Source organism: Poeciliopsis prolifica, unplaced genomic scaffold (assembly GCF_027474105.1).
Source record: "Poeciliopsis prolifica strain line A6 unplaced genomic scaffold, Auburn_PproV2 SCAFFOLD016, whole genome shotgun sequence".
NCBI classification, from domain to species: domain Eukaryota; kingdom Metazoa; phylum Chordata; class Actinopteri; order Cyprinodontiformes; family Poeciliidae; genus Poeciliopsis; species Poeciliopsis prolifica.
The window spans coordinates 11,475,069-11,494,306 of NW_026562391.1; the positions used below are offsets into that span (position 1 = coordinate 11,475,069).

General features: G+C 36.2%; 1 protein-coding gene across 1 annotated transcript in view; it reads right to left on the bottom strand.

The window, feature by feature from the left end:
• Positions 1-19,238, bottom strand: part of ctnna2 (catenin (cadherin-associated protein), alpha 2) — a 287,097-nt gene that overhangs the window by 102,381 nt on the left and 165,478 nt on the right. The window contains exon 8 of the mRNA XM_055040841.1: positions 907-987. Within this exon, the coding sequence (XP_054896816.1) occupies positions 907-987 (81 nt within the window). The remainder of the gene's footprint in view (positions 1-906; positions 988-19,238) is intronic.

A 19,238-nucleotide genomic window follows, 5' to 3' on the forward strand; every position in this document is an offset into this window, starting at 1 on the left:
TTTTTAGAATTATTTCATATTTTTTGTGCAAAATCAATTAACAAGCGACTGGTAGAGAGGCTCGTCAAGTAAACAATATTACCAGATTGAGGAACCAGCGATTTGCAGGGGTGTAAAACTACCATAGCATTTAATAAAAAATCAATTTCACACTGACAGCATGTGGTTGGTAATGTGATGGTGTGGAACTGCTTTTGTGCTTCAAGACCTAGACAACTTTTTGTAATTGACAGCACAATTTCTACCAGAAAATCCTCCAGAAGGATGTCTGACGAGTCAGACGCTCAAGTGTATTTGGACAGGAAATTATTGTGAAACACACCAGTAACTCTACTGCTGAACAAATCAAAAATTAAATAAAGCTGTTAAAAATGTGTAGTCAAAGTACCAAAGTCAAATCAGACTCATGACAGTCATGTTAAAAAAATACTTTTCACGAAGCACATTTCTGTATTAAATTTGTTTTTTAATGGTCTGATGCAATATTCTAATTTTAAATGTCATGTTTTCTTTACCTGTAAGTGAAAAGCATCACAAAACATTCAAGTGTGTCTAATTAAACTATGTAATCAGCCAGATAGAAGAACCAAGCAGATCAAGATCTCTTTGACAAAAGTGAATATGATTCACAACAGAAGGCATTGTTTTGTTGTGGAGTAAAACCGAATCGATCACTAAGCTTTGCAAGTGAAATGCATCTCATATCAGTAGGACAGCAGCAAAATTTTAATTATGCCAATGACATGCAACGTAAGATTTTATTTTATTTTTTAAGGTACATATATCATATGTAGGTTTTGTTTGTCTACTAGCAGAAAATATAAACAATGTAATTATTTTTGATTGCTACTCTTGATGCTAATACAGAGTGAAGACAGATGTGATTTAAAGATATTATGAACTCACCTGTCGACGTAGGTCCCTGGTCTTTTTGGTCATTTTGTCAATGGCTGAGTTCAGCGGGTCCCCTTTTTCTTTTCTACCAGTCTGTAAAGGAATACAAAATACCATGTTAATGCTCTCACTGACATTCAGTATGACATATTATCTTTTCAGGTGTACTTGGGGCAGTTCAAGAGCATATTATTATTTTTTTTTTCTAAGAAAAATGCTCTGACATCTAATGTGTTTTGTAGACCAAGACATTCTGACAGAACTGTTACCAATGTTACCTAGCAACTAGGCAATTTGGCAAGTATCAATTTAGTTGTCTCCAATTCCCCTTTGTGCTGCATTTCCTGTCAACGCCAACTCTTACCAATGGCTTTAGGATGCTGCAGACTACCATATGGTTCACCTGATACACACAGAGATGCAAGCTGCTTCGTTTCACTTAACAGTAGGGAGCTTTTCAGGGCGAGCAGCCCAGCTTCCACCATCCCCAGTTTCCCCTCCTCTGGTGATAACAAGCACAGAAACCGAAACTGTGGGAGTCACTGTTGGTTACTTGTAGGAGTTCCTATGACAGGATCTTTTTTGTGACTCACACAAAAAATACTTCCAATCAGTTTGTTGCAAAGTCTGGCCAAAGAAAAGGGTTCACTTTCAGCTAATTACCCCTGTTCAAGACTTACTGTTTCTGCTCAGAAACCATGACGAGCCAAGCTTCACTTTTACTATCTTACTCAGGATGACAGCTTAGCCTTGAGGTTAAAAAGATGGTGTCAGTATCTCATTGCAGACTATGCTAAATGCAAATCTTTTGAACAGAGGAGAAAGTATTTTTAGCCAGCACAAATTGATAAAAATATTCAGAGAATTGTGACTGTACTGTTTACAATACACTTTCACCCCATCATAGCATAGATTAACATATTTGAATGACAATGCACTCCAAAGCTATTCAGAACCCTTAACCGTTGATATATATACATTTTTAATTACAAATAAAAATCTAAATAGAGTGTGTTGCATTTTTGCAACACCCCTGCATGCATGATATAACACATCAGGGAGGTGCATTGCTGCATGCTGAAATAATGACTTGATGTGTGATAAATACATATGAAATTATTACATGCACATAGTTGCATTTTTCCAATGTGTTTTTCATAAACACCTTGATTCGCTCCTAAACATTTTCTACTTCATTTATCAAAAGAATACTACCACATCGATTCCTAAAAAAAAGAAAAAAAAAGTCACAAGATAATGCACAAGCATGACCTGCCATTCACATCTTGTATTTCCCTTCACTCTTTTTACCAAATCTAATAAAGTTAATGAGGAGTCCCCATTACACCGGTGCAAATGAGAGACTGGGACAGTAACAGAAATTGTTCTTTAAAGGTGAAGAATGATCTTTGTTTACTGCTCTGTTTGATAGCTCTCCCTCTACTCCTCTCACTAAGCTGCTGTATCGAGTCTTATGCCATCACATTTCAAACTGAAAGTCTATAAATAATCACTCATGTTAATGGCTTTGTACTCTTTTTTTTGACAACTGACAAATGGAAAACTGTGGCTCATCTCTCTCATGAAGGTTCAATTCCTGCACATAGAAATATCAATAATGTGGGGAAAAAATGCAGCCAAATTCTTGACATCACTGCAGTTTCTTTTATTAGCTTCAAGTTATAAAAGTGAAGCAGGTTAATGAACTGATTGTAAGGTAAAGACATTCTCTGTTGCCACATTTCCAGCATAAAAATGTATTTGCATTGTTGCCAGCCAACTATCTGACTCTTTTCAGCGGTTTACCACAAAAGCAAGCAATCAAATTGCTCATCTGGTTTTGAAGAGAAAAGTACACCTGGTAACACCCTTTCTCTTCATCCAAAGTCTGCCTCGCATGACGAAACACTGAGACACACTGACCACTCAGAGCACGAGTAAAAGAGCTATTTAGTCTGTATCGTGTTTAATGAGACACCAAATGTGCTGACTTATCTCTGTGTTACTGCACTATTGTTCTGCCCTTTTGATAATTGAGTGGAACAGAATGCCTCGTATTGGTGTGTCACCGATAACTAAATGAGCTCACATCAAATGGACACGTCACGGTAAACTGTCCTCCAGCCTCCCTGAGGTTAAAACTGTTTCTTTTAATGTCTTGGTCACTATCAGCCTGTAAAAATAACAGCTCTCTCATTAGTTATGCATACCCCTGCCATCACAAACAAATAGTAGCAAAGAGAGAATCACCACTGTGAACTCCAGACTTTAGCCTGTTGATGGTGGAAATTTTCTCTCTGTGAGTATATTCTTTTTTTTATCTGCAGTAATTATGGTGGCACAAAAATAAGAGATATGCAATGTTTTTGAAGTTAACAGAAATCAACTTTTAGTTTGCATGTTTCTCCTGTTTGACTTTGTAAATAACTTATAGAACGTACAGACATTTTACTCATTTTGAATTGTTCTCCGATCAGCAATTACATTGAAGCACCAAGGGAATGCAAACGTATAAGGTTTGTAACGGTGAAGAACTGATTTTTGAAAAGATAAAGCCATAAAAAGGGATATGTTTCCTGTTTCCTTATAATTTATTGCTAGGTTGCCCTTGGCTAAGGCTCATATAGCATTTTTATCCACATGGATTTTAAACATTACAGTCAGAATGAGTTATTTATCTTTCAGCTCACACTATAGTTAGTCACTGCTTCTGCTAAATAACAATGTCACAATGCAGTCATTTGTTGTGGGGCAATGCAGCAAGCTGAAAGGAAGAAAACCGACATGCATAGCTTGACCAATGTGCTTAGAGCTTCAGGGTCAAATTCAACACCAAACCCCATCCAACTCCTAACAATCTCTTGTATTTCCAGGAGGTTTTCTCACATATTTACAAGTGTAATCTTGACACATCAGCGCAGGCTTTTAGCCAGTTGTTAAATAACATATGAAGAGGAAAAGGACATGTAGGTAGAAATCTTTTACCTTGCATTATGTTACCTTCCACACTCACACTAGCACACACACTTTGATGTCTGTATACAGACTAGCTTTACTATGCTAAAGTAGAAAAGTAGAGGACATAACATTAGTCATTGTGTTGCCTTAAGAGCCTAATGTGTCATTAAGGCTCTGGTGGGACAAACAGGATTACAGATGCTCTCAGCCCAAATTAATGATAAGAAAGGTAAATGGGGTGGGGGGAAGTGTTTAATGGAAGCTTTCTGTGGAAAGTTTCTGCATTTTCAAACGATGCAAAAACGGTAAAAAAAAAAATGGTATAAATTTTGATCATAGAAATTACTTTCAAAATTTAAGTTATGAGGTAAACAAACCAAGTATGTTCATGTTTTCCTTTACTTATTCTAAAAAAAAAACAAAAAACAAAAAAACAAAAAAAAAAACTAAGACAGCATGTTCAACAGCATCAGTGAAACGTAAAAAAACTGTTTTCCATGTTTCACTGTCATTTCACTGTCTGAAATGCCTTACAGACAGTGTTTGCCAATTCATCTATTATTTTCCACTCCCATGCTGTGCTCTCATTCAATCTCTGTTGGGGGGACAGAATAGGTGGGCTGACAATAAGAATCTTGTGAAAGAAACAACTGAGTCTGTAGAAGTGGAGTGTCTTTTGTCTGTTCAGGAGAGGCCTGCTGGCTGGTGCATACTGGTGAACCAACCGCACAATGATGTCAATTCTCTGAGGTCCTCGCAAAGCAAATATTGTAATTTGCAGATGTGTTGCAGTGAAAACCACATTACCTCTCTGCAATTTTGACAGTACACCTCATAAAGAAGAGATAAAAAGTGCAACTGGTCTAATATATATATTAGAAGTGGGATACTTGGTTTTATTGTAAGCTATGTTCCACTTAATGGTCAAGTTAGAAATACCTTCAATTTATAATATTAAATATATTTCATTAAGTTATTTGTCTTAAATTACTGGTATTCATTTCATATCCCATCAGCTTCCCTGAAGCCAATTTGCCAAACCAAGACAAAAAAAAAGGCTGAACCCAAGGCTTGATAGACAAATGGGACCTGTAATTCATAGGCAATAACATGCCACATAAAAAAAAATGGGCAGATGAATCCGAGGGAAGAAAATAGAAGTCAGGTGGTGCAGGAGGCACTGTGTCTCATTGTCTCTCAAGATCAATGTGTTAAATGATATCAATTCCGGCTCCATGTCAATTCAATTAGGCAGGAGTGAGAGGTACAATTACTGCCCAATGTGGTTACACTGTCTGTGGCAGGCTTAAAGGGGAAGGCAAGCTGATAACAAGAATGAAAGTGAGTGTTTTGTGTGTATGTAAGCTCCAGAGTGTGTGGCAATAACAGCGGTAACATGTTGGTTGGGTTACCAGCTGATAATGGGTAGCCAGATCCTCATTAAGATAAGTTGTGCTCTTTCAGCTGTGGTGCCACAGATGGGCCAATTTGAGATGTTCTCATTAAGTGCAACTTAAAAAGAGGTGCAGCGGTGGCTATCAGGCTTTGTGATTACAGGATGGCCACAAAGAGAATGAACCATAATTTCTGCAGCAATAAATGATTTCTCCAAAAATTTGGTTTGGATTACAATTTTGGTTTGATCGGTTTCAACATTATTCAACAGTGACACAGTAAATGGGAACAGAATAATCTAATTAGGATATATAAGATTGAAGCAAAAAAAAGGATACATTTTTTCCATTTATTTTTGATTGTATTGTGTTTGTAATTTACAGAGGAACTATTTATCTTAATTTACTATTAGCTGCAAATTATTATAAGGCATTGTTTTACTTTGGTATTCTTTCTTGAAAGGTATTTCCATCACACGGTATACCTGTTCCACGTGGCATATCCAGCTAGATTGTGTAACTACTTTACTGTGGTATGTAGATTTTCATCCAAACTCTAGTCTCCAGTTGTTATTCTTCCCAGTCATTAAATAATATGTTGTTGCACAGCATAAAACTGAATGAAATACTAATTAATACAGTGGAAAAATAAGACAATAAGTATTTTACTGTATATACACATATGCACAAATACATTCATACGAATGTGTGTATGAATAAAGAAAATAAATGAAATAATTTTTGAAATGTGAATAATTAATTATGTAAAGGGAAAATAAGATGCCCTTTATTCAATAATATTTTTCATGGGAACAATTATTTACTTGGAGTACTTATTAATTATTGGTTTATAATGTAAGTAAAAGGGAACTGTTTTTGTTTAAAGGCAAACTTGACAAAGAATTAAATGCAGCAAATACAATCACATTGTGAAATAAGCTTAGATGTAACAAAAAAGCTTACCCAACATTTTATTAACTAATTGTGCCACTGAAAAAAAATCTTTCACAATAAGCCTCTTAATAAATAAAAATAAACATGTAAGCTCATATATATATATATATATATATATATATATTGCAACCCCCCTCCATAGATGCCTATAGTATCTGTGGCAGAGTAATCTGAGCCTGGTGGTCTCTTATCATTTAGACTTAATACTGCCTACAACAGCAATGTGTGATGAGAAACCAGAGTGCCTTCAGGCGCAAGCCCTCGTACGTTTAATAGCTGAAGCTGTTTACTTACTCCTCTCATTACATACGCTGGTGTTAAAACTCCAGGCCTGTCACTGGCTATCAGTGTCTGGGGTCAAGCAGGCTATAGATGGTATTAAACAGACTTTGTTTGGTTAATATAGAATAAAGGAGCCACAGCCTGTATAAACCAATAGTAAGCAACTATGGACACTAATTCAACACAAAAGGTTTCAATAACATGGATGCTTGTGTGATTGAGAACAGGAATCAAGGCAGATTACCTTGAAAGTATATGGAACTGAGACATATTTCTACTAAAGAAAGTGAGCAAATGAGCAAATAATGCAACAGCCATATCTAAACAAGAAAATGAATTGTAAGTACAAAAAGAGAACTGAAACAAAGACGGGATTATGGGCAAAAAAAAAAAAAATACAAAAAAGAAAAAAGAAAAAAAAAAACAATAAAGTACCAGATAGGCCATCTGTTCATCAATCCCCTCAGTGTGTCCTTTGTTTGACTGCCAGATGTTAGCAAAGCATATTCAAAGTGTATCTGAAGTCTGTAATTGATTTATCTGACATTAGGTTCTACAATATTCAGGCCCTGCATTGTCCTTTTAGAAAGACTGAGCCGAGACACCATTAAGCTGTTTGTTTATTATTAGTCAAAGTCAGTCCAGCTGAACTAAAAATGTTATCTCCCATTTTCTTTTTTCCCACCACAAAGTGAAAATGTCCCAGAACCATCTGGGAAAAAGGAAAATATCTTTGACATACCAAGCAAGCAGTTAAACTTGAAAAAAAGCTTTGGTATCAAGGTAATACAGATGATGTGACTGAGAAATCGACCTGGCCAGTGTAGATATTGCATTCCTAATGTAGAATGTACAATTAATAATGTCCAAAACTAGTTTGCTTTTAAGAAATAACAGCTTCCTAAATGTTTAACAAATGTTGCATCATAAAAACGATGGAGGAGCACTACTCGGGTAATTGTATGGCTGTAGATTTACTGGTGATCTAGCAGTTGAAGCATCCTTAAAAGAAGAAAAGCAGCTCAAGCTGAATGAAACAAGTTAAACACTAAGCATGTTGGACTGTAAGCCAAGGCTTTAGGTGCATAGTTTCAGTAGAATTAGAGAAAAAGGTGAGGGGAAATGTCTGGTTATCAGACAGAGCAAGAGTGAGAGAGAGAGGGGGGGGAGGTAGAAATAAAAAGGCCAAGTCCTGCAGCAGCAGTTTGGGGAGGTAGAGCAATTCTGCCTGCAGCCTCCCTGAACTGAATAGTAAGTAGTATTGCTAGGGATGGGCTAAAGGAAGGGGACCAGGAGAGAAGAGAAGCAAGAAAGGGAGAGAGGCTGAGAATAGGTTACAGAGGGTGAGAAAATAAGAGAGCAGTGCGATATCTGTGAGAGGAGAGCTGTGGCGTAGAGAAAAAAAAATGGGAGTCAATGGGGTGAGAGGAAGGTTTGAGTATCATTGATGTACTTTTGTTTCACTGCAGAGTCGAAAAACCAGATTTATAACACACACACACACACACACACACACACACACACTTCCCTATACATGCATGCAGCTATGACAAGGCTGTCTGTGTGGACGTGAGATGGTTTTCAAAAAGTTAGAGGCTTTCATACTGGTCGAATATTCCATAATGTATAGAGCACCTGAAATGATGCTGCAGGCACAGAATCGATTCAAGGCCCTGTTTTCATATACTGACAATTTGTAGACCAGAAAAAAATTAACAGGTTTTAAATTAACAGAAACAAAACAGTTTTTGACACATGCAGAGCACAGAGATGACGCATGCTCAAGATGTATCTTTCCATTCTGATGGATTACATACATGACCGGCGTAGATCCCATCTGTTCATTGTAACAACATAGCATAGCCCATTAGTACAATGTGCAACTTGCAATGAATTACTAACTTCTGAATGTTTTCAAATTCTGTCCTGTTACAGCCACAATAACCACAAGTAAAATGTATTTTATTAGGATCTTACGCAACTCACTATGATTTGTCTATTCAGACAGAGTCACATACATACAAAGTGATTACTTTGACTCCAAAGCAGAGTTAAAATTTTTATTCCCAAAATATAAGCATGGCAAGACACAGCAATGAAATTAAACAAAAAAAAACATTAAAAGGAACCTAGAAAGCAACTAAATACACCACATTCCCAATTGTCGTGTATAATATTTCTCTTTCTTTATGAATCCTAATTAGGATTAGTGAATGGAAATAACAGAGTGTCAGAATGGATGCTTCTGGGACAAAGAATGGTGGCACAACATTGTCTCCTTTGGTAAATGTCAAGGTTTTATTCAGCCCTTGCCCAAACTTGAAAATGACCTTATTATGTACACAAAGGAAAACTCATTCTTTTACTATTCATCATATTTTCAGCCCAGTTTTCTTTTTGTTTTGTTCATTTTCTTATGTTTTCTTTCCTACAAAGTAAATAAGAGGAGAGGATTTGCTTTTAAATGAAATGAGGCAAATAAAATTTAAAGTAGCAAAGACAAGAAAATGGGAAGCGAATCAGAGACAATGCATCTTTCAGTTGGGCACATATTTACAAAAATAGTTTTCTATATTGTTTGGACAATACGTGATATTGGTGTGAAAATCACAACAGTCAAAGAATGAATCATGAAGAAGAAGAAAACATACAAAAGATACATATGTCTTTCCCATTTATTAATATTTTTGTTCAAATGAGAGCTGAACTTTGCCTATATTGATGATATGGTCCATTACATGTTGTGTTCAGTTACCAGCTTTACAACAAACTCATGACTCATTGATCAACAGGCTTGAGAGCTGCATGTTGATCAATGCAACATTTCTATCCATGATGATAGAAAGTCAGTTTTATTGCATGTAAAGATAATAGCAAGAAGGCCTGCCTGCAAAGTCATTTATATTCATCTCGTTGGTAACTATCAGGGCGTAGAGATGTAACTGCAACACTGTCAGAATCAGCCATCTTTGCGTCTGTAGATGGTAACTCCTTGGTTCCTGTCAGTCTACTTAAATTAACATTTAACGCATCAGTCAGACAATGCATCACAAAAAGGAAAACAAGATATTAGTTGTACCTTGTAAGTTGCAAGACCTGTCAAACTATGAAAAAAACCCAAAACTTATAGTCTGGAAAATATAGTAACTTAGTTCAAGAAATTAGCAGCTGCCAATTTTTTTTTTCTTTGTTGACGCCCAAGCAACTTGAATCAAGCAAGACAATAACAAAGTATGAATCCACTCAACTCAATAAGGTCTTTGAAAAAGTTAATTTCTATTCATTATCTCGCAAATAGGCAGTGTATTTTGTTGATATATGTATATACATACCACCTTATGTTAAGACTTTTAAAGACCTGCTGAATCTACTTGACATTGACACAACCATCATGTTCCTTTTCTGGTCTCAGTGCCTTTGTGCCTGAATGCCTCTTGGTGTTTTTATTCATCCTGTAACCCAGTATCATCTTGTTCCCTTATAATGCCAACTAGCTACCTACCTATCGCAGCTCCAACACATTTATTTTCATCTTCATGCTGCTCATTTTTACCCTCATATAGCAAACTGTGAAACTTACCAACACATTTCAAGATAAACTGGCATCATCAATTATTGCATATGTATTTGAAAACACATTTGTTATTATACTTAGTTATTTAACTGCAGCACTTATTGTTATAAAAACAATATGCCATATATATTTATGTTTTGAGATGCTAATTGTTATTGCTCCTATTTGAGTTTAGAATAAACATGAAAAATATTATCTCAATAGAGATAAAGCTTGGTAATAGAAATGATTGGCTGGACAGAAAAAAAAAAAATAAATAAGAATACTCTTATGGCATAGGGCAACCAGCAATTGCTCAGATAAAAACTTAATTAATGGTGGTCTCATAACACTAATGCATCCAGCTCAGTGAACACAGAATTCAACCAGAAAGATGTATACATATGTGCTGTTTAAAGCTACAGGGTGTTTCCTAGCTTTAATGATCTAAGAGGAAACAAGTTCAAAAGTTGAACTGGTAAAATGTTTGTGTCTCCCACTGTTCTTTTATGTTGGCTTTGTCAAACCAGCCAGGCAGTAGCACAAGACACTAACAGAGCAGTTGCTGCTGTTAGGTGTGAGGAATAAGAAATAGAAATGCCACAGAAATTCTGAATTTGATATGAGTGCAACGTGTGAGGACGGATCAGGAAACAGGATTTAGTGTCATGGTGGGTGTTTTAGGATTTATGTCTTTTCAAAGGATATCTATTCTCTTTCTAAAGCCGCCTTATAAAGTGTGTTTCTGCAATCGGCACAGCTGTTATAGACCAAACAGTATTTTCAGAAAATGACATGCAGACATCACCCTTGAAAATACTGGTTGTCATTTATCAAACCATTCCTGGAAATGGTGCAGATTTAAACACTTGGGAAGACATATGAAGCTCTTAACGTGTGATTTATTAAACTGTCGCACATCGACTAAACAAACACTGATTTGATCACAAACTGATGAATTGATTCAGCTGTGGAAACAAGGACAAGCTGCAACAGTCACTTATTTACATTTGAGACCTAAATTTATGTTGCCTGAAGCTTGGCAAATGTTACTAGTATAAATAGATTCCAGTATGAAATAATCATCAGTTCATATAGAATTAATAGCGGTTCCATATTGAAGTTTCATCTCAGATGTTAAGAAGTATGTGACCTAAAACTGAGGTTAAAGACAGGGACATTTGCAGAAAAATAAGTTGTGAATCCAGCATATGGAATGGTTTTCAGGTTACTTATGGAGGCTATATGTATTTTATTTGGCCATCTTTTGATATTCTGTTGTTGATTTTAATGTCAACAACAGAAACTTAATTAATGTTTCTGTTGATGATGATGGAGGTGTAATGATGATGATGTGATGGTGTGGGACAGGTGAAACTGTCCCACACCATCACAGAATCTCAATTGTAAGTAAACACAAGATGGGTTTTCACATACTCACTTTGTCATGCCAGACTACAACTGAAATCCTGTTGCCAATTTTTCAGCTTTAGCCTCACCAAACCAAAACCTACAGTCCTAGTTAAAGTCTCAATGTTTTTTTTTGCAAACTGTATATGTTTAGTTTTTTGATGATATACATTTTTTCCTTAACATCCTCACTGGTGGCAAAGCTAACTTGGTTCCCTTTCCAGTCTTGTCACTGACTGTAGGTGTGAAAAAGTTTAGGTGACAAATTATTTTTGTTGTCATTTTCTGATTATTAAAGATCAAGACATTTTTTAGTTTCAAAACAATTCTGATCTTTAAAAAAAAAAAAAAGTAGTTACTATTTTTTCTCCACTAATATATATATATATATATATATATATATATATATATATATATATATATATATATATATATATATAATGAAGTTCAGTTTCTACATATAATGAAGTTACGACATATAGCACTTTTTTATAGTTACTATTTTCAATATGAGAGTATGCTGCTGAAATGAGAGACTGACTTTTGAAGGTTTTCAGACCAATGTTACCAGGTGTGCTTAAGATTTCAAACAGCACTGTGTGTATTGTATCAATTTCAAGAGACAGTATGAGGTATTGTTTTAAACTATACTGTTATATAGTAGAGAGTGGTTATAATTAGTGCTAAGTTTACATGTAAAAAGGCCAAGTGTTCTCAAACCACCACAAATCATAGCTATAACACAGATAACTTGAGGCCAGAAGAATGTATTTTCAAGTGGATATATTTGCAAGTCCCATATACTGAAAAATAAAAACAGCTGTAATTAAATAAATAAGGAATAAAATCCAAGTTATTTTTGTTAAAAGTTGTTTTCTAAGAGTTTAAAAACATACTTAAACAAAACCTTTTTTATGACCAACGCTCAGTCCAGCACTACAGTCAATTTGAAAGCAGAACCGTAGGAACTCATGAGCATCTGGAATAAGTATGCCCCTGGGCTGGTCAGTCTTATTTTCAACAAGGTGACAGGTTCAGATTTCTGCTGTGGGTTATCATCTTAATTATGCATAGCCCATCTGGTGCAGGTGGGCAGCTGTAGAAGCTGTAACTGAAAGTGGTTTGACTTTTTATGAATCAGCTAAAACATAGGACTGACAAAAGTTAAAATATAGATTTTGTTTTTCTTACTTCAGACAAACTCAAATTTAGGTACTAAATTCTAATTGAAAAGCTTTGTATAATAAACCTCCTACCCCCAGTTAATAAACCAGCATTGCAAAAGCTAAATGTATCCATGTGACCATGCAACAACTTTGTTTTTAATTTTGTTTTTAATGTGTGAAGATGAAGTAATGTTGAATTTTGTTCATAAAGCCTACAAATTAAAAAATAATTATCCCAACTAAAAATTATTTCATTTCCAAATTATTTTTCATGAATGCCCTTCTGACATGCAGGAGTTTAGTCTGTCAACAGGTTCATAACTTTATGACCAAAGGGTGATTTTGATGCAAGTCCATGACTGGAGTGGAGAAAGAAAATCATGCAAGGCATTTTAAGCAGTTCCAAACCAAGTATTATACACCAATACACACACACACACACACACACACGCACCCACACACACGCACACACATGCACACAAGCACAAAGAAAGCAAAGAGGAGGCAAGGCAGAGAATTTTTCCTCATCAGAGGATTTAGCTGCCATTGTCTGCTGCCAGAGACAGCACTCTGCATTTTAATAAGGGGTGCAGTTTTGAATCCAGTTGTCTTATGATGTGATAACAATTGTATTTTTTTCTTCATTCAACAGAGTAGGGCTTGGGGACATGTCACCATGTAGCTTCACAGTGTACACATCTGCCACACTGACTGGGGTCTAGTAGTCTGTACATATTGATAGTGTGATGTACCCTGTAGTCATATTAAGGTGTGACAGTCCTATTAGTTAGTTTTTTTGTTCTTGTGTTATATGTAATAATAATAAAAAAAAAAGACTTCAGTGGAGTAGAGCAAAAGAATAAGTGCAGTTTTAATTATTTGTTGCCATTAGGCCATCTAAACACACAGACTCACTGTATTGGTTTCTGGCTTTTATTAATGCAACTGAACCGCTCATTTCTGCAGGTGTAATGATGATGATACAACAAACGTCTTCAGCTAGAGCTTTGTCTCTGACCAAAAGCCTTTCTCTTGTCAATGTGGCTAAACTAAAAGTTTAAACATGATCTGACAGTGTTGCTATTGCAGCAGGGAACTCTTTTTTTTTTTTGTTTAGCACCCTTTAAGTGCAAACTGTGATGTGAAACATTTTTCAATATAGAATGTGACAGTAGTATAGCAGCACTTTCTACTTTATGGCACCCTTGAACCTTGATGGTTCCTGGACGGTTCCTCATTATTCTAACCAGTTCACCTCATTTGAGGGAGGAAATTTGTATCAGAATGTTGAAACTGAAAATGAGGTTTTGAGGAGGACAAATCTCTCAAATGTAGAAATTAATCTTGTTTCGGGAACAGATACAGCAGGCGAATATTAAGCTTTTAGAAAGCTACAACCACACCGAAAATTAGTATACTATTTTTTAACCTAACTTTGCTTTTTTTGGGAGAGTGTCTTGAAATTGCCTGATCTGAATAGTAAAATTGGACCTGTGCCTTGAAACCAACCAGCAGCTAGAACAATACCAAAAGATTCCTGGCAACCACAAAAAAGATCTTGTCGAGGTACGACATGCTATGAAACATTTGACAAAAATATAATTTATTGATTAAGTGTACAAGTATAATTCTGACAGCACTGGGATTAGATCAAAGTGACTAATTAAAATTTGTTAATTTCCTCCTTAAAATTCACAGAATCTGTTTCTTTCAAAAAGAACAATTAAAATTAAGGATGCTCCAATCTGGTAATAAATTCACCTAATTTATTAGGTACTTTCATGCTTACATGTAGACGATCAATCAGCCATTGATTAGTTAAAATAAATTATTAAAAGCCCAACATGCATGTGGTTTCCTTGAGGGGCATCGTATCTGCACATCCAGGTGACACATCCATGATCTAAGTTTATCCATGTAAACTTAGATCATATATTTTTAAAGGTACGTCAGAAAACAGAAACAAAAAAACCCAAAACATTTAATATAGTTTCAACATGTCTCAAAATAATGGTAATTCTAACTTGCTATGTGTTCACCAACCGATACCATTTTATTAAGGACTTTTGATGTACTTTGCAATGTGTCCTTTAAGCCAGAGTACAGATTTTATCATGTTTATCATGAATTATGTGATTCATAAATGAAAAGCTGAGGGGACTGAAAATTCTCCTGAGCTTGGTAGGTATTAGAGATTAAATTTTCATTGCCCTTGACTGGGGTAATGCCTGTGAACCAGAGCTGAAGACCCCATGGGGATTAATAAAGTACATCTTTGATAATCCCCATCAGTCATAAAAAAGTGTTGAGGGGATTCCCTTTGTGAACATAACAGACAAGCCTCTTTTGTAGTGAGTTATAGGTGAAAGAGATACAGTCACACTGTCTGTACACATGTATTCTTTGAGATAAAAAAGAAATAGGTTTTGCTATAAATGTTTCACATTCACTGTGTAGATGCTGTGGTTTGTATCTTGTTTCTCTGTAGAGTTTGTGAAAAAGATACTACTACCTGAACACAGTCCACAAGTCAGAATTAAGTGAAGCAGCCAGGTTTCATTTTTCTTTTGGATTGCTTATGGTTAAGTTTATTTTGGTAGTTTCACTTTTTTATGTGATTAAACCATTCATTCTGGGGAAAAGCCTAAGCAACTTATCACACTAATGTAGAATGAAATGCAAATACACCAAGACAAACCTAAAGATTCAGGAAGACATCCACACTTGGATACTTGAGCACATGATTACAGCATTTATCCACTAACTTGATGTCAGTGTAATTTTATCAAGTGGTAAAGAAGTTCACTGAATTTCTCCCAGTGTGGTCCATATTCCAGAATAAAAACAACCAAAAAGATAAAGCTGCCAACGGGTCATCATTTTTATCATGAGTTCCATCTTCATCCAAAAAGCAACAAAACACATGACAGAGGCACAATGTGACCGACAATGTTTGCTTTTGGTCGAAATGCTCTGTCACCGCATCAGAACAACATTCACAGTTCATGCTGAGACAGCTTAGACTACGTATTTGATCTGTTTGAGCTGTGCGTTGTTGGGCAGACACCACACCTGGGGCACAGGAGTCTGTCTTCACACTGCTTTGCTAGTTTGACAGTCTATGAGGAATAACGTCTTATCAGTAGAAAAGACCCTTTTCTGCAAGCAACCCAAGAAAGATGTCTGAGACTGCTTATCAAATGTGGACGTATGGAAACAGAAAATGCTGTCTTTTTTCAGTACTCATAGAGGGATTCTTGTGTATAACTTTAATGATTGGCCTGATATACCTGAAAGTCTTTTGTGATGCCAAGAAGTGATATATTATGATGCAGATGTTGCAAAATACATGTTAAGTAGTCCATGTTGCACCTTTGTTATAGAGCCCCATTTTCACTCGATTAAAATCAAGCGACAGGGCTGCACAGTGCTCACGTTTGAATTCCAGCCTGGTGTTGATTAGCATGAAGTTTACATGCTCTCCCTGTGCATAAGGGTACTCCGGCTTCCACCCAAAGTCCAAAACCATAACTGTTAGTGATTCGGCACTCAAAAGTCTCCTTGCGTGTGATTGTGCGTGTGCATGATTGTCTATCCTGTCTATCTCTGTGTTGCCCTACGATGGACTGGTGAACTGTCTAGGGTGTACCTCACATCTCACCTAATGACCGCTAAAGAAAAGCACCAGCACCCCTTGTGATTTTTCATGGATGAGAATATTAGATAATAAATGGATGGAAGAATAACATTAACACACAAGTGTCAAAAATGTGCCAGTCCAGGAAATTTCATAACAGAATGCTAGTGAAGTCATCAGTGTCTCTCCATGAAATTTAAAATAGCAAGCAAGTTCCTATACTTGTTTGTGCATGAATAATACTTCTATAATAAGATCATAGTGCTTTTAGTGTTGTGATGATGTTATCCAACATTTTTGAGTGGAATCGTGGGAGGGATAAGGGCAGAAATCATTCCTCCCAATGCGCACAGTTTTGTCTTGGTTTGGTCATGCCTACAATATGACCCAATCATGCTCTCGCTGTAGGCAAGCTGACACAACACTTATGACAGTAGAGTCACTAAGCAATTATGCTTGTCTCTTTATTCCTTACAACTACAATGATTGCACAATTCCTTCACCACATTGCCACCATTCAACTGCAGCAATCCAAGCTATCAAAGAAAAAAAAAATCTCTATGCTCTTTGCAATTTAGATGCAATGTAAACCACACTCAATGCTAAAGTCAGGCTTTAGCAACAAGAAGGGCACACTGTTCCAAATTGCACCCTGGTTATTCTAAGGAGATTGATGCAACAAAAGAAAGTGAGTATTCCAGGCTCTCGCTTGATTTCAGCATGTATATGTTTAGTCTAAGAAAAGCTTGAGGCTGAGCGTGGCGTTCATCAGTAAGGAGGGAAGTACTGAGTCAGAGCAAGCAGATTAAAAGAACAGCATTGCTACAGTTGGTGTATTTGGAAGAGTTAAAACATGATTCGTGAAAAACGCAACTTGATGATAAACTCTGATTGATTTGAGGTGATTGATGCACAAACACAGACAAGATAGCCATGATGACACTGCATGACAATCAGCAGCGGTCTGTGTGGATTGTGTGTGTTTGAGTGAAGAGCTAGAATAGAAAAGTGGGGAAAAGTGAGAACAAATGATTAGCATTAGAAAGAAAAGGAGAGGAGAGCCATCGCCATTATGGATCTCATATTGTTTTTTACACTATATGAACTCTGCTAGGTGTGACAAGGTGTTTGCTTGATTCACATCACAACAACCAATTGGACACCGGAAGGATATGATATCCTTGGGATATTTCGTCAGACTTAAGAAATCTGCAGCATCCTCCGTCATAATTTTTTAACTCATGACAGTTGATATATTTTGTTCTTTCAATAACTTTTTATGAAAATGCTAAACTTTGAAAATTGAATGTTGGAGGTGGGGTGGCCAAGGTCAAGGCCAAATCGCCACAATATCCCAGTCCCCGCTATGGTGCTCTGGAACCATAGTCTGTGGAATGTCCAGAGCACCATAGTGAACATCTTTCACTTAGAAACATTTTGAGACACTTGCTTGATATCCCTCACTGAAACTCTCTTCATGCATTCTTAACTGTATAGTGGTTCAACCCTCAATGGATTCAGGTCCCCCATAAGATGGGATAGGAGGGTCGATCTCAGAAGGAAGTCCCAAGAGGCTGGGAGAGTAGAGTTTCCCTTTATGTCTGTGTGCATCGAGGATATAGAGCTGCTGTCCATCTCCCTGCAACCTTTTTGGCTTTCATCCGCATACATTTCTGATTATAGTATATACATCCAAAAGCCAATACAACAACTGCTGCAAACACTATTTATCAAGTTACACAAAGTATCCAGTTCTTCTCTCTGACCTATGTTTTATTCTTGGTGATTTCAACCATTGCAGTTTGAAGATGCTGGGTAACTTTTTTCAGTATGTTTCCTGCCTCACTAGAATGAAGAAAACATTGGATATGTGTAACTTTTCAATAAAACGGCTTCTCTGATTATAACGCAACACTTTTTATCCCCACTAAAAAAAAAAAAGAAAAAAAAAAAGCTCTATTTAAAAGATCTAAAGTTGTTACCAGAAGGGTAAAAGTGTGGTCAGAAAATTCTTTGAAGTAATCAAAATAATCCCTAAACGGCACAGATCAGGATGTTTTTATAATTCTACAGAGATCTTTAACAAAAGGGTTTAAGTAATTCCCTCTTTATTTTCTACTCTAAGCAGGTAAACGTTTTTCCAAACACTAAACCATGGTGAGACAAAAACAGAGAGGGATGTACTACAAAGGAGTGATGTCTCCTTATATAGTAACGATAAAGAGAAGGTGGAAGCTAAAATAGCAACTTTGTGTTAGATTAGAAGAGGCAATCTTCAATATACAAACAGAGGGAAAATGTAATATTAATAATCTTAAAACTATGAGTTGGTGTGAAAGGAGCAGATAGATTCAAGGAGGAGAACTTAAGGATCAGTTGAGGCTTGCAAAAGCATCAATAATTTATATCTTTTTAGTCAATGTTCTGACAATTGGCCTGTCTTCTCTAAATCTGCTTTAGTGTTCAGGCAGTCAGGTCTGTGCTCCACAGATCAAACATTAGAAAAAGTCTAGGGTCTGAAAGGATCAGGGGAAGTCTTCTTAAAATCTGTGCCAAACAACAATAGTTTTACAGAACTGTTTGATCAGTCTCCTTTTCCTCAAAATGTTCCCAAGCTCTGAAAGGAATCTATAATTGTATCTGTAGAAAAAAAAAAGTAATCTCCAAAGAACCTAATAATTTTCAGCAGGTGGCTTTGACCTCTACTGTCCTAAAATGCTTTGAGCTACTGGTCAAAGCCGTTCTGACAGAGGAAATAGGGCACCAGTTTGACCCATTGCAGTTTTCTAACCAGGCACACAGAAGAGTGGAAGACATTACTGTTGCTCATTTCAATTATCTGCTCAAGCAACTTGAGGGCACAAAAATCAATGCAAGGCTTTTATTTGTGGATTTTACTTTGAGATTAGTTTTAAAATAATTCAAACAGTTCTTGGTGAAGAATCTCCGATCCTTGTTTAATCTTGGCTTGGTGAAATAGATTTGAGACT